The sequence below is a fragment of the Mustelus asterias genome, chromosome 15, assembly GCF_964213995.1.
Source record: "Mustelus asterias chromosome 15, sMusAst1.hap1.1, whole genome shotgun sequence".
In the NCBI taxonomy this organism is placed as follows: Eukaryota; Metazoa; Chordata; class Chondrichthyes; order Carcharhiniformes; family Triakidae; genus Mustelus; species Mustelus asterias.
The window spans coordinates 2,054,402-2,066,883 of NC_135815.1; the positions used below are offsets into that span (position 1 = coordinate 2,054,402).

At 44.2% G+C, this 12,482-nt stretch overlaps 1 protein-coding gene across 1 annotated transcript in view; it reads right to left on the bottom strand.

Annotated features, from left to right (window-relative positions):
• Positions 1–305: 305 nt before the first annotated feature.
• Positions 306–12,482, bottom strand: part of LOC144504247 (zygotic DNA replication licensing factor mcm3-like) — a 58,017-nt gene continuing 45,840 nt past the window's right edge. The window contains exons 11-16 of the mRNA XM_078229321.1: positions 7,212–7,362; positions 6,052–6,192; positions 4,744–4,838; positions 4,214–4,326; positions 3,095–3,185; positions 306–1,819 (exon numbers count right to left, since the gene is read on the bottom strand). Coding sequence (XP_078085447.1) covers positions 1,621–1,819; positions 3,095–3,185; positions 4,214–4,326; positions 4,744–4,838; positions 6,052–6,192; positions 7,212–7,362 — 790 coding nt within the window. The 3' untranslated portion in view covers positions 306–1,620. The remainder of the gene's footprint in view (positions 1,820–3,094; positions 3,186–4,213; positions 4,327–4,743; positions 4,839–6,051; positions 6,193–7,211; positions 7,363–12,482) is intronic.

Here is a 12,482-nt window from a genome sequence, read left to right on the forward strand (position 1 = left end):
AGCCTGAGATTTTCCTTGTCCGAGCACCTGTTCACACTGTTTAGTTTGGTCATCCTGCTACAACAGCTGCTATGACAGCTATAGAAAAAAAATAGTTCAAACCGCACATTACAGATGAACTGAGAGCGGACGCTCTGACGAGTCAGTATAACGCAGACAGAATTCAGTAAAGTGGAACAGGAAAACAAGTTCAATAACCCTTGCTGTCGGAGCGAGATACACATTTCTTTCCATTATGTTCTTGCACACAGCTTTTGCAATTCGAATATCTCATACTGAAACCGAGGACAGACAAAATAGCATCCACGAAGAAAGAGAGCCAAAACTCAGCTTTATTTTAGAAAAAAACATAATGCTTTTTTAAAAGCGGTTAACACAAATTTAGCAGTCTGCAAATTTCCTGGTTCTCCGCCCATCCGGCAGTGTAAATTAAACTTTTGATTTACTGAAGTGTACCAATCATTGCTCACCAATAGTTCGGGCAAATTCCTGTAGTTAAGAGAGACCAATAAGTAGGGTCAGGGTGGTTGTTGCCAATTGGTCCGCAGGAGTTCAAGGGCTTTAGATTAGATGGTCCGATTACAAAGACCTCCTGCAAGGATGGTCCTTCAGTGTAAAATAACCTGCGGTAATTGAACGCCAGAGTAGTGGATTTGGCAGAACGGCAGGTCAATCATTCACAAGTGAGAAAGTGCTGCCACCTCACTGGAAACAACTCCAGTGAGCATAAAGCAAGCCAAACACAAACGAGAACAGCAGGCCACTTCTCCAGTGCCCACACAGCCCAGGCCACTGCGGCGATCACTGAAACCTGGTGTGCACCCCAGGGTAAATACTGCAGTGGCCAATGTGCTTATCATTTGTTGGGCACTGGTTAGGGCAAATCCAACAAAAAGGGCGTGTGATGTTCTATGCAATAACATCCAGTTTAAAATATTGACCAGAGGGCAAGACAACATGTACAAAATGTAGCTTTTGATACTTGCATAATTACCAAGTAATACTTGCATTTCATTGCAGATTAGAATCAACCCTAGCCTCTCCCTCCCCCAACCACACACCAAATAGCACAACACCAGTTCTGACAGAGTTGCTGATAGCTACAGAAAATTACTGCAATTTTTTTCAAAGGTGTATGTCACCCCAACCCCTCCTTGATAAGCACTCTGGGTTTCTAATCATTAGCCTCAAGTCTTCAGTCTAACATAAACAGCCACTTTCCTCTGCACTGGATTACAAACCTCAATTGAATTAGCTGGTACACAAATGTCAAAAGATTATAATTTATTCAATTAATCAGAACTCAGGACATTCACCTGTCATTGGACCCCTCAGTCACTATCCACAACTTTAAACATCGGAACATAGCTCTGTGTGGTGTCACATCACTACATACCTGCACAGAAACTCAAGCTTGAAGATGTGGGGTGGAAAGAGTGAGATAACCAGGGTTGGGAGCATACTGCAAAATTCTAAATTATATACAAAGAAATTGGGTGCATTAAATAGAAGCATGTTCTTTAGTCACCACCTACAGTTTAGTAAGAGTCTTTAATGCAGCTTGGCAGACTGGTGTGCCACACACACTGTCCCTTCACCAAGTTAGCAAACGTCACTGTATTAGATAAGGAAGATGATCTGATCTGACACCATGATCTGGTTGTCTTCCTGCATCTTGTCCAGGGCAGTCTGCACCTCCACATCAGAGAATGGCGTCTTGTTATCTTTGTTGATTGATGCCATCAGGGTCTGCATCCCAAGGGACTGAGCATGTGCGGTCTTGAAAGCGTCCAGCAGAGCAGCTTTGAATTCTTTCAACCTGCGCCAGGATTACAGACAGGGTTAGGGTCACAAATAAACCATCCAATCAAGGTTCAGTTACCCAATCCGGAGCAGCAGCACTAAGCCAAGACCACTGAGTTTGTGCTGGGAGTAAAGTACACAGCACTCTGTTGCTACCAGCACACACTGCTATTCAGAATGCTCCTTCCCTGCATTCCTTGCGTTTTTCTATATTCGCCAATTCACGGAGCTGAAGATGAGCTCTCAGAGGCCTCCTTTATTCAGGACACAGCTGTCCCAACTCGGTTCTCATCTCAATGGTTTCAACACTTAAATTCCATGCACTTTGATGTGCTCATATTTTTTTTAATTCACTCGTGGGACACGGGCGTCGCTGGCTGGGACAGCATTTATTTCCCATCCCTAGTTGCCCCTGAACTGAGTGACTTGCTAGGCCATTTCAGAGGGCAACCACATTGCTGTGGCTCTGGAGTCACATGTAAGTCAGACCTGGTAAGGATGGCAGGTCACCTCCCCTAAAGGACATTAGCGAACCAGCTGGGTTTTTCCGACGTTCAACAATGGTTTCATGGTCATCAGTAGATTCTCGATTCCAGATATATTCAAATTCCACCACCTGTCGTGGTGGTTATTCAAACTTGGGTCCCCAGAACATTAGCCGAGTTTCTGGGTTAATAATCTAGCGCTAATACCACTTGGCCATCGCCTCCCCATATGACCCCATAACTACAGAAGACCAGTGAGTAGGTCCCCTCTCACACACTGGTGCATGGATTGATAGCGAAGCATACGCATAATCAAGTCTGAGCACTTAGAAAATCTATAAACACACCAATTTTATTTCTCTGTCAGTTGTCACTGGTCTCCAATTTTCAATCTCTCTGCTCATCTGAATCTCCTGAAGTTACATTTCCTCAGAGATTAATCAAGTCCCTAATACTGGAGATTACTTTGGTTCCCAGTGTTCACTTATTCAGCCTGAGACAAACACCCTCCTGTTTAAGGTTACGCTTTACTTGCCTGGTGCCACTCACAAAGGACTGGAGCAGTTTGTATAAAACCTGCCTAGACAACAAGCCGTTTCCAATCACTTACCCATATTCTCAAACACTGGAAAAGCTAGTGCAAAACACCAACCAAAATGGCACAAAGCTGCCTCGTGTCATTCACAGTGGGGGGAAAACAAAACATAGAGCTGTGACTCCACATTCAGAACCTGTGTAGCACCAAACTAGATATACAGTAAAGTGAGGAACAACTATCAAGGTTTCACCTTGCTCACCATACTCACCTCTGCTCACTCAGCCCAGGCTTCTTGGTAGATTCATCACTCGTATCCATGTGTTCCTCTGATTCCGGGGTCTTTGGAGTGCGTGGTGGGACTGAGGGGGGAAAAATAATATCATACTGTTTTACTAACTTGGTTGCAAATGGTCCCTGCGTATATCCAGCCTAAAGCAGTCCCTGGCAGGTCTTAAATAACCGACTCCTTGTTTGGGATGATAACACATTCACTGTTGCAGAAGCTGCAATCTTCCACGGTCCTCATCTGAATTCGTCAAACAGGGTCTGCAGGAGTAGACCATACAGCCTACCAAGCCTGCTCCACCATTCACTACCATCGGAACTTTGGCCTTTAACTCCACTTTTCTGTCGGCTCCCCGTATCTCCATTCTGAGACAGAAAATATAGAATCCCTACAATGCAGAAGCAGGCTATTCAGCCCATCGAATCCGCACCGACTCTCCAAAAGTGCATCTTACCCAGGCCCACCCCTCTGCCCTCTCTCCATAAGAAACCCACGCCTTTTTACCAGGGCTAATATGGGAAGAAACCGGAGCACCAGAGGAAATCCACGCAGACCCAGGAAGAACATGTAAACTCCACACAGACAGTCACCCAAGGCTGAAATTGAACCCAGGTCCCTGACGCTGTGAGGCAGCAGTGTTCTAACCACTGTGGCCACCATGCCGCCCACAACCCCACACTCTGTCCACGTCTCACTCAGGTGTAGTCTCATGTGCCTCTTACTTCTCTGAACTTACTCTTTCTGTAGCTTAGCTCAGATTTAAGATCCACTCCTGTGCCACCCATGTGACTTAGTAAGATGTTTAATTTTGTATGACATCACTGCTATATTTCTTAGCCAATCACCACTACTTAGGATCTTGGTTATTATCTCAAAGTTGGCTGCTTAGACTTTTGTTACTCATAAACCACGAATCCCACCACTCAAAGTTCAGCTCACCTCTAATGAAAGCAAAAAGGAAGTCAGTGTCCCTGCTGAACACACGGCTCTGATATTGTGCTGAGGATTAACGGTAAACCCACTCACTGCCCTCGGCCAGTCTCCGCCAGCCGCACTCCGCACCAAGATCAACAGTCACTCAGCCCAAATACGGGAACTTACTATCTGGAGTCTCGCCCTCAGCATCACTGAAGTCGTAGGGATCGTACTGCTCATCCTCCTTCAGCTCCCGTCTCCTCTTCCTGCCTTTGCTGTCTTCAGCTTGAGATTTTCTCCTAAGAGGGATGGAGTAGAGAGAGTTAATGCACTGGATAGTGAATAAAGAAGGATCCCCCAGTTACTACCTCACCAACTGAGCTAATGTTTCGGTTTTTTTGGATAGACAGGGATTATTTGTGAGAAAAGGGAAGATGGCTATCGATTGTCCAGTGAATGGCCGCATTGAGCCCGAATCAAAAACGCTCATTTTGTTGAGATTCAGATTACTGAGCTGGAAGTCATTCCATTCTTTAAGTTCAAGGTTGTCTTCACAACCTATCCTTCAACAGAGCCAGCTCCCGCAGAATGTAGCAGTCGAGGACAAAAAAAAACTTTTAGGGCAGTGACTCAGGACACTTGTGTTTTGATGCACACACAGGCAAATGAATTACGCGCTAAACTTGTCAGAATTCTCGGCATGTTCACACCCTTACCTCTTCTTGCTGTCTCCATCCTCCTGGCTCACTTCTTCCTCCTCTGTTTCCACATCACTCTCCTCTTTACGCCGTTTCTTCTCTTTCTCTAAAACCTAAACAAAACAAATGAAAATTAGAGTTCAGTGTCTTGCTGGAAACTTTACAGTGGGGTCTCCTTTGCAGTGGGGAGTATGGCTGGATAGACAGTATATTCAGGCTTCTCCTGTTAACGTGTAGCAGCACTCCAAGGATGGGAGAATAACAGCCTTTTCTCTAGCACATTAACATACAGCTCAAAGGCTTAACCCAGATTCTTCCTCCACAATAAGAGCATCATGATGAACTGTGCGCTGTTATCAGAGATCATTCAACTCTCTCTCTCGGTACTTCACCAGCCTGATGAGCTGATTTTATCTCAGCGGGATAATTTCCACCGATGAGACTCTGAGCCAAGGCGCCTTGCCAGTAAAACTCCACCAATTCTACTGTACCTTGAGCTACTGCCCTTACAAGGCAACAAAGAAAAAGTGAATGCAGAGCGACTTTGAAGCTAAACATCATCAGCTCCAATGGTGGTTTTGTGGCCGGGGATGTCCGAGGTGGGAAGTCTGGCAGAAACACTGGGCCTTTACTCAGAGTCCCAGCAGTTCCAAATTTCCAGTGCAACCAGGGTGACCAACCATCCCAGACTTTCAGGGACCGCCCCGTCATTTGGCTTTCCATCCTGGGGTGGGGGCAGTCCCAGGGCACTTACTGTGCCAATTTTTTTGTCTGCGTTTTCCTGTCCAGTCATGCACTGGGCTACTGTGTATGCACAGACCCTAGCCCACCAGGGAGCACTGGCCAGCACTCTCCTCAGGGGTTAAGAGTTTGGCTGGTGGGAAATTTGGGTTGGGAGCTGTCCAACACATGTCTGATGGGGTGGGGCACCAGCCAACAACAGCTGTATCACACTTGGTCCATGGGTTTGCAATGGCAAACGCACCCATTCCCACGGTCTCATCAGCATCATCACCACCCTACCGTTAGTGGTGTTCTTCAATTTTTTCTGCCCAGAGTTATTCACCCACCTGATTGGACTCGTGTCACCATAGCGTAAGAATATAATAGGAATAGGCCATTCAGCCCCTCCAGCCTGCCCAGTTACTGGCTGCCATTCAAAAAGAGCATGGCTGATCTGATCTTGGCCCCAGCTCCACTTCTCAGTCTGTTCTCTATCTATATATTATCAGCACGATTAAATACTGATATAGAATACCAACGTTAAGGTCTCAGTGACTGTGGAGTGCACTGTTAGTCTGTGCTACAGGCAAATCTCGCTCTCACCTTCTTGAAATATGCAAACTGAACCAGCTCAGCTGCTGCTTCCGAATCTTGCAGGTCTATAGTCTTGCTCATGCGAGCTTTAGCATGAGCAGTTGAAAGTCTGATCAAGGTCTCCAGAGTTCGGGCTGTGACAGGTGAAGTCTGAATGGCGGGGGTGGGGAAAAAAGACAACAGTTTTAATTTCTCAACCAACATGAAGAATCCACATCAAATCAGTACCTGAGCTCAGCAAGCAATGTATAACTTAGCTACTGAGCACAAAATAAAACCTCACCACATACACAAGGCCAACTATTTAAGTGGGGCAGTTAGATGGGGAAGGAGGAAATTAAATATATTTGACATTTTACTTTGAAACCATTCATCTTTAAATAGAATTGTAACAAAGCAGCTTCATAACCACATTTCTTTAGATGGGTAGTTTTCACCCGGCCTTCAAAGGGTGAAACTCAAGACTTGTCACCAATCTGTCACTCACACAAAGGCAACAACAGAGGAGCAGGAACACAGAACTGAAAATGCTAACTATTTTTCTCCGCCAGCAACTCTTTTGTTGAAAAGAAATCTTCAAACCTTTGCCCTGGGGTCCTGGCCTCCAGTACCTGATACAACATGAAGTGTTCTGAAGAGGAAGGTACACCTACAATGAGTAGACTGACTCAACTCAACCAGTTACCGACTGCCACCCATAACAAACATGGCCAAACCACGGACTGGATGTCAGCCAACCAGAACAACAATGACTGGCTTCCATCTAGAACAAACTGGGGCCCAAGGACCATTCAGCATAGGCAAGCCCTCATTACCTCTACAAACCTCCCATAAGAGGGATTTGAGCAACCTACGTAGCATTCCCCATTACCAGACCCAATTAACACCAAACAAGATGGCTCAGCATCCCTACCCCATTCTCCGTCACCCATTTGTCCCAGTACAACCAGTCACACCCAATCATTTGGCCGTGCAGTCAGGGTATGCTGTGGTCACATTAACCAGGAATAGGAATGTTCATTGCAAAGAGTGTCTGAATGGTCACCTGCAAATTAGATGTGAATATCAATTGAAACATACCCTAAATGTGCACATAAATTCATCTGGATGTGAAATAATTTCAAATAAATGGTTTGTGAAATGATAAAAACAAATAGAAGTGCACAAACCCGCGCAACATCGGAGCTCATCTGGTCCTGACTACGCAGGCTAGAGTACTCCTCCGCAATGTGATTTGCTGCCTCAGACGTGAGCACAGGTTTGATAATCTTTGCTACATGGATGTACTTGCGCATGAACTCCATGCTGACAATCTTCTCTCTGCAACACAAAGACAATTAGAAAGGTCATTCAGTTATCACAGCAGAATAGATTTATTTATTAGTGATAGGAGCAGCAATTACAAGGAAACATTTATTGCCTATTTCTCGTTATCAAGGGCATTAGGAGTGATCAGTCTGGGACCAGATCACATCAATGCGGCAACTTCCTCAATCAGTTAGGGGGTTTTAGCACAACCCAGTAACTCTTTTGTGGTCACATTCTTCTAGTGATAGCCCAGAGATTAGCAGATTCAGAGGGGAATAAACACAGTGAGATAGTGGAATAAGGCAGCATATGCATTGGAACACCACCAACTGCAAGTTTCCCTCCAAGCCACAGACCATCCTGATTTGGAAAGATATCATTCCTTCACTGTCACTGGGTCAAAATCAGAGATCTCAACTTCACTGTGGGTGCAGCTACACCACATGGACTGCAGCGATTCAAAAGGCAACTCAGCACCACCTTCTCAAGGGCAATTAGAGATGGACAATAAATGCTGGCCTAGCCAATGATGCCCAGATCCCATGAAAGAATAAAAATTAGGAACAGTATGTAGAGATATGCCACCTGTTGTGATGACTACAGAAAATACTTTTTAAAACAATAGAGATCACATGTCAGTGAGGGAGGTCTAAGGCTCATTTATTTAAACTGCATTTCTGATTAGTCATTAGTCTCACTTGGATTCCCAATTAGCCACGTTTGGCTAATGGTTAATGTATTGCACAACACTGTCATTATATTATTGTATGGTGAGTGATCTCTTAAAACTTTCTTTAGTTAGAAAGAAGACAAGACAGCCTGGTTAACACTGTATAACTGTGTTAATATACTCAATGATATTCACTCCAGGGTCATTGGCACGAGGGTGATATTTCTCACTGCAGCAACTCCGAAGTCTCGGACTATAACGTGAATTTTTGAGTAAAGTCAAGAAGCACTTTTTCCACAGAAAATGTCGTGGAAATCGCAAACGGGATTCCCAAAGGCAATGTACGCTGAGGCTATTGAAACTGTTAAGACTCTGATCCAACAGAGGATTGACAGCATTTTCTGTTTTTTAGTTCAACAAGGAGAATGAGGAGTGTGGAGCAAAAGCAGGAAGTCAGAGCTGAGTATATCTCAGCCCTAATCTAGCAGAATGGCAGTAAGGGTCCAGGGGGCTGAATGGCCTCGCCCCATTCATATTTTTCTCAACTCTAAGGTAGTTTTTATTGATACAACCCCTTTTTCTTCCATTTAGAATCCTTACAACCTGCTCAGATTTCTGCACAAGATCAGTCTGAAGATGCTCCTTGGTTTCCTGAGTGCAACCATTGTGCGCTCAGCCCACTGAGCTTCCCGCTGGCCACAAGCTCACTTACTTTAATTCATTGGCCATTAAAAACCAACTGCACAGGCAGCTCAAAGAAAAAGAGAGTGCTATTTGAAGGCAGTTTGTTTCCAGTATTTGAGCAGAACAAGCTGTGCCCCAGCTGCTGTTTCCCAGAGAGAAGATCCTCAGGCCGTTCATCTCCTGACGAGCTCTGGTATCATTCCAGTGAATCGGTTTTAGACCTTCTCCACTGCCTGTTCACATTATATATCAATGATTTTTAAGAGGGAACTAAATGTATTATTTCCAAATTTGCAGATGGTACAAAGTTAGGTGGGAGGGTGAGCTGTGAGGATGCAGAGATGCTTCAGCGTGATTTGGACAGGCTAAGTGTGTGGGCATGTACGTGGCAGATGCAGCATAATGTGGATAAATGAGAAGTTATCCACTTTGGTAGCAATAATAGGAAGACAGATTATTACTTCAATGGGTGTAAATTAAGAGGTGCATACTCAAGAGACCTTGGAGTCCTTGTGCATCAGTCACTGAAAGTAAGCACGCAGGTATAGCAGGCAGTAAAGGCGGCAAAGGGTTATGTTGGCCTTCATAGCGAGAGGATTTGGGTATAGAAATAGAGATGTTTTACTACAATTGTACAGGGCGTTGGTGAGGCCACACCTGGAGTATTGGTGTCCTTATCTGGGGAAGGATGTGCTTGCTTTAGAGGGAGTGCAGCAAAGGTTTACCAGACTGAATCCTGGGATGGGTAAATTCAGAAAGAATGTTTCCGATGGTGGGGGAGTCCAGAACTAGGAGTCATAGTTTGAGGATAAGGGGTAAACCTTTTGGAACTGAGGTGAAGAGAAATTTCTTTACTCAGAGGGTGGTGAATGTGTGGAATTCACTACCACAGAAAGTAGTTGAGGCCAAAATGTTGTTGGATTTCAGGAAGAGATTAGATATAGCTCTTGGGGCTAAGGGGATCAAAGGATATTTGGGGGGGATGGGAGGTGGAAGGGGGATCAGAATATTGAATTTGGTGATGATAATAATGAATGCCGGTGTAGGCTCGAAGGGCTTACTCGTGCTTCTAGTTTCCATGCCTCCATAGGCCAACGTTTTTTTACAGTACAAGTATTCCAATTTCTAAACAACAACATCAATTTTCTTGTATCATCAATATCACAGACACCTATAGCTCTATTCACCATAAATAAATCAAGAGCAGTAGTTTCACAGCTAATTGATCGTCAGGACACCATCATGGAGAATGCACCATGGAACTCAGCCAGAGCCGACCTGACAACCAATCAGCAGCCTTTTCTCCTGCAGTACATAATCATTGGTCCCTCTGAAATTTGATATTCTTGCATCTCACCTTTGAGTGCAAGACATCAAGCTTCGACAGCATGTCTCTCTTTCAGCAATACTCGGGTTTCCACTTGTTGGGGAGCCCAGAATGAGGGATAAATATATTAAAATAATTAAAATCCAACAGGGAATTTAACAAAGGCATGAATGTGGAACAGGTAACCACAAGCAACAGCTGAGGCGAATGGCATAGATACATTTAAAGGAAAGTTAGACAAACACACAAGGAGTAGAAGGCCACGGTAATGGAGTCGGATGGAGAGAGAGATTGGGAGGAGGTTTGTATGGAACATAAATGCTTGCAGGTTGAACGGCCCGTTTCTGTAGTGTAAACGCTATGAAATAAAGGCAATAGGAGACCCAGGAAGGTCAGGCAGCTCCTGTAGAGAAAGTCCATGTTTTAGCTGAACCCTTTCTCCAAACATCAGATGGAAAAAAAATTTGGATAAATTGGAGCTCAATTGCACCGGATAAAAAAGCAAGTAGAAAAGGAACCGATATTGAGATCAATTATCGCTACTGATGTTAATCCAAATAACGGTTGCTCTTCTTAGAAGAGAGAAAGCCAAGAGATTTGATAGAGGACTAAAACTGTGAAGTGTACAGATGGAGTAAATAAAAAGAAACTGTTGAATCAATAACCAAAGGATACAGATTTAAAGGTGAGCCAAAGATGGCAAGAGAAAAAACCTTAAGGAACAAGTGATTAGAATTCAGAAAGCACTGCCTGATTCAATGGGAAATACAGTAAGAGTTTTAACAACACCAGGTTAAAGTCCAACAGGTTTATTTGGTAGCAAATGCCATTAGCTTTCAGAGTGCTGCTTCAGTTGATTTTGTGTAACTTGATTTTGTGTCTCTGTGCCCTGTTTGAGAGCAGATATCCACTCCATCTGACGAAGGAACAGCGCTCCGAAAGCTAATGGTATTTGCTACCAAATAAACCTGTTGGACTTTAACCTGGTGTTGTTAAAACTCTTACTGTGTTCACCCCAGTCCAACGCCGGCATCTCCGCATCATGGGAAATAACCAGGAGAAAATACTGCATAAGATTGGGCATTACTTGGATTGCCCACTGATAGAGCCAGCATAAACCAGTCATCTTTGTGCGAGACCGTTCCATGATTTGACTCAACAGCCCCTTCCAGACAGCTCCCATATTGTCAGTTCAGCTGCAAACTCTCGCGTTAATGACCCTTGAACCCTTACTTTCACCAAACGTGCAGCTACTTTGAATCATTTATAAATGGAAGTCAATTACTTATTGTGAAGCCACGTTCTGATGGCCAAACAACCCAAGAGTTGGACGACAGTCAATATTGCAGTAACCCACTGCCCAAAAGGCGAGTTGACTCAGGCTGCGCTGCAGGCCCAGAGGATGTATAATTATCTATTCTGCACTTTACAATCTGATAAGTAGATGCAGACTGTGCTTATGTTGAAACCACAGTGCAGATCGGTGGCTTAGATTCCATTGCTGCAGGTATGCAGAGGAAGTCCCAGCATCTGTACCCAAATTAATCATCCAATACACATTAATTATCCTTCCGACTCTGTTCAGTTGATGCAAGGGGTGATTAAATGTCAAACTTGAGTATCAACAACCTAGTTATTTTCCCAAAACTTCAATAGATATTTACAAGTGATTACAAGTTAATAAAATCAATGAAACCCTTTGGGCATTGAGTAATGTCACTGCAACATCAGCAGATATAACTAAATCCTTTGATGTGGACGGAGGGAGCTACATCATCTCTCTTGCAGGAGGATAGAAGGGGCAATTAGAGGAGAGCTAGCAACTCGATAAAATGAGCATTGAAAACTGCATGAGCGTGTCAAGGATAGTTAGAACAGAAATGTTAGCCAAATGGGAATTGACTGGATAAAAGGAATACTGTAGATGCAGAATATATGGATTTTTAAGAAGATGTTCAATAAGTTACCTCAAAGAGACTTGTCAGTAAAACTCAAGCAAACATAAATGTTTGTTAACTGACTAGGAATAGGGTCAGGGTGAAATGGATGTTGGCCTGTTTTCAAAAGGGAAGAAGTACACCCCAGGGGTCTGTGGTGTGTGTAAAGAAATTTAGTACAAGGAATACCATCTCCAAAACAAATGGACCCGAGTTTGCAATCCTGATAACTTATATAATATTAGAGCAGCAGGAATATCTAAGAAGTTCAACAGTTTATTTTGGGGAAAAGGAGGGGGGAGTAGGGAAGAAAAGGAAAGGGAAAGGGAGAGTGGAGGAGAAGGAGAAGAGGAAACGGGGGAGAGGAAGAGAGTGAGAGAGGAATGGATGGGGGCAAGAGGAGGAAGACAGAGGACAGCAAATGAGAGCGAGAAAGGATGGCATGGTGGCACAATGGTTAGCATGCTGCCCCACAGAACTAAGGACTTAGTTCCAGAAAAGTTCCAGAACTTAG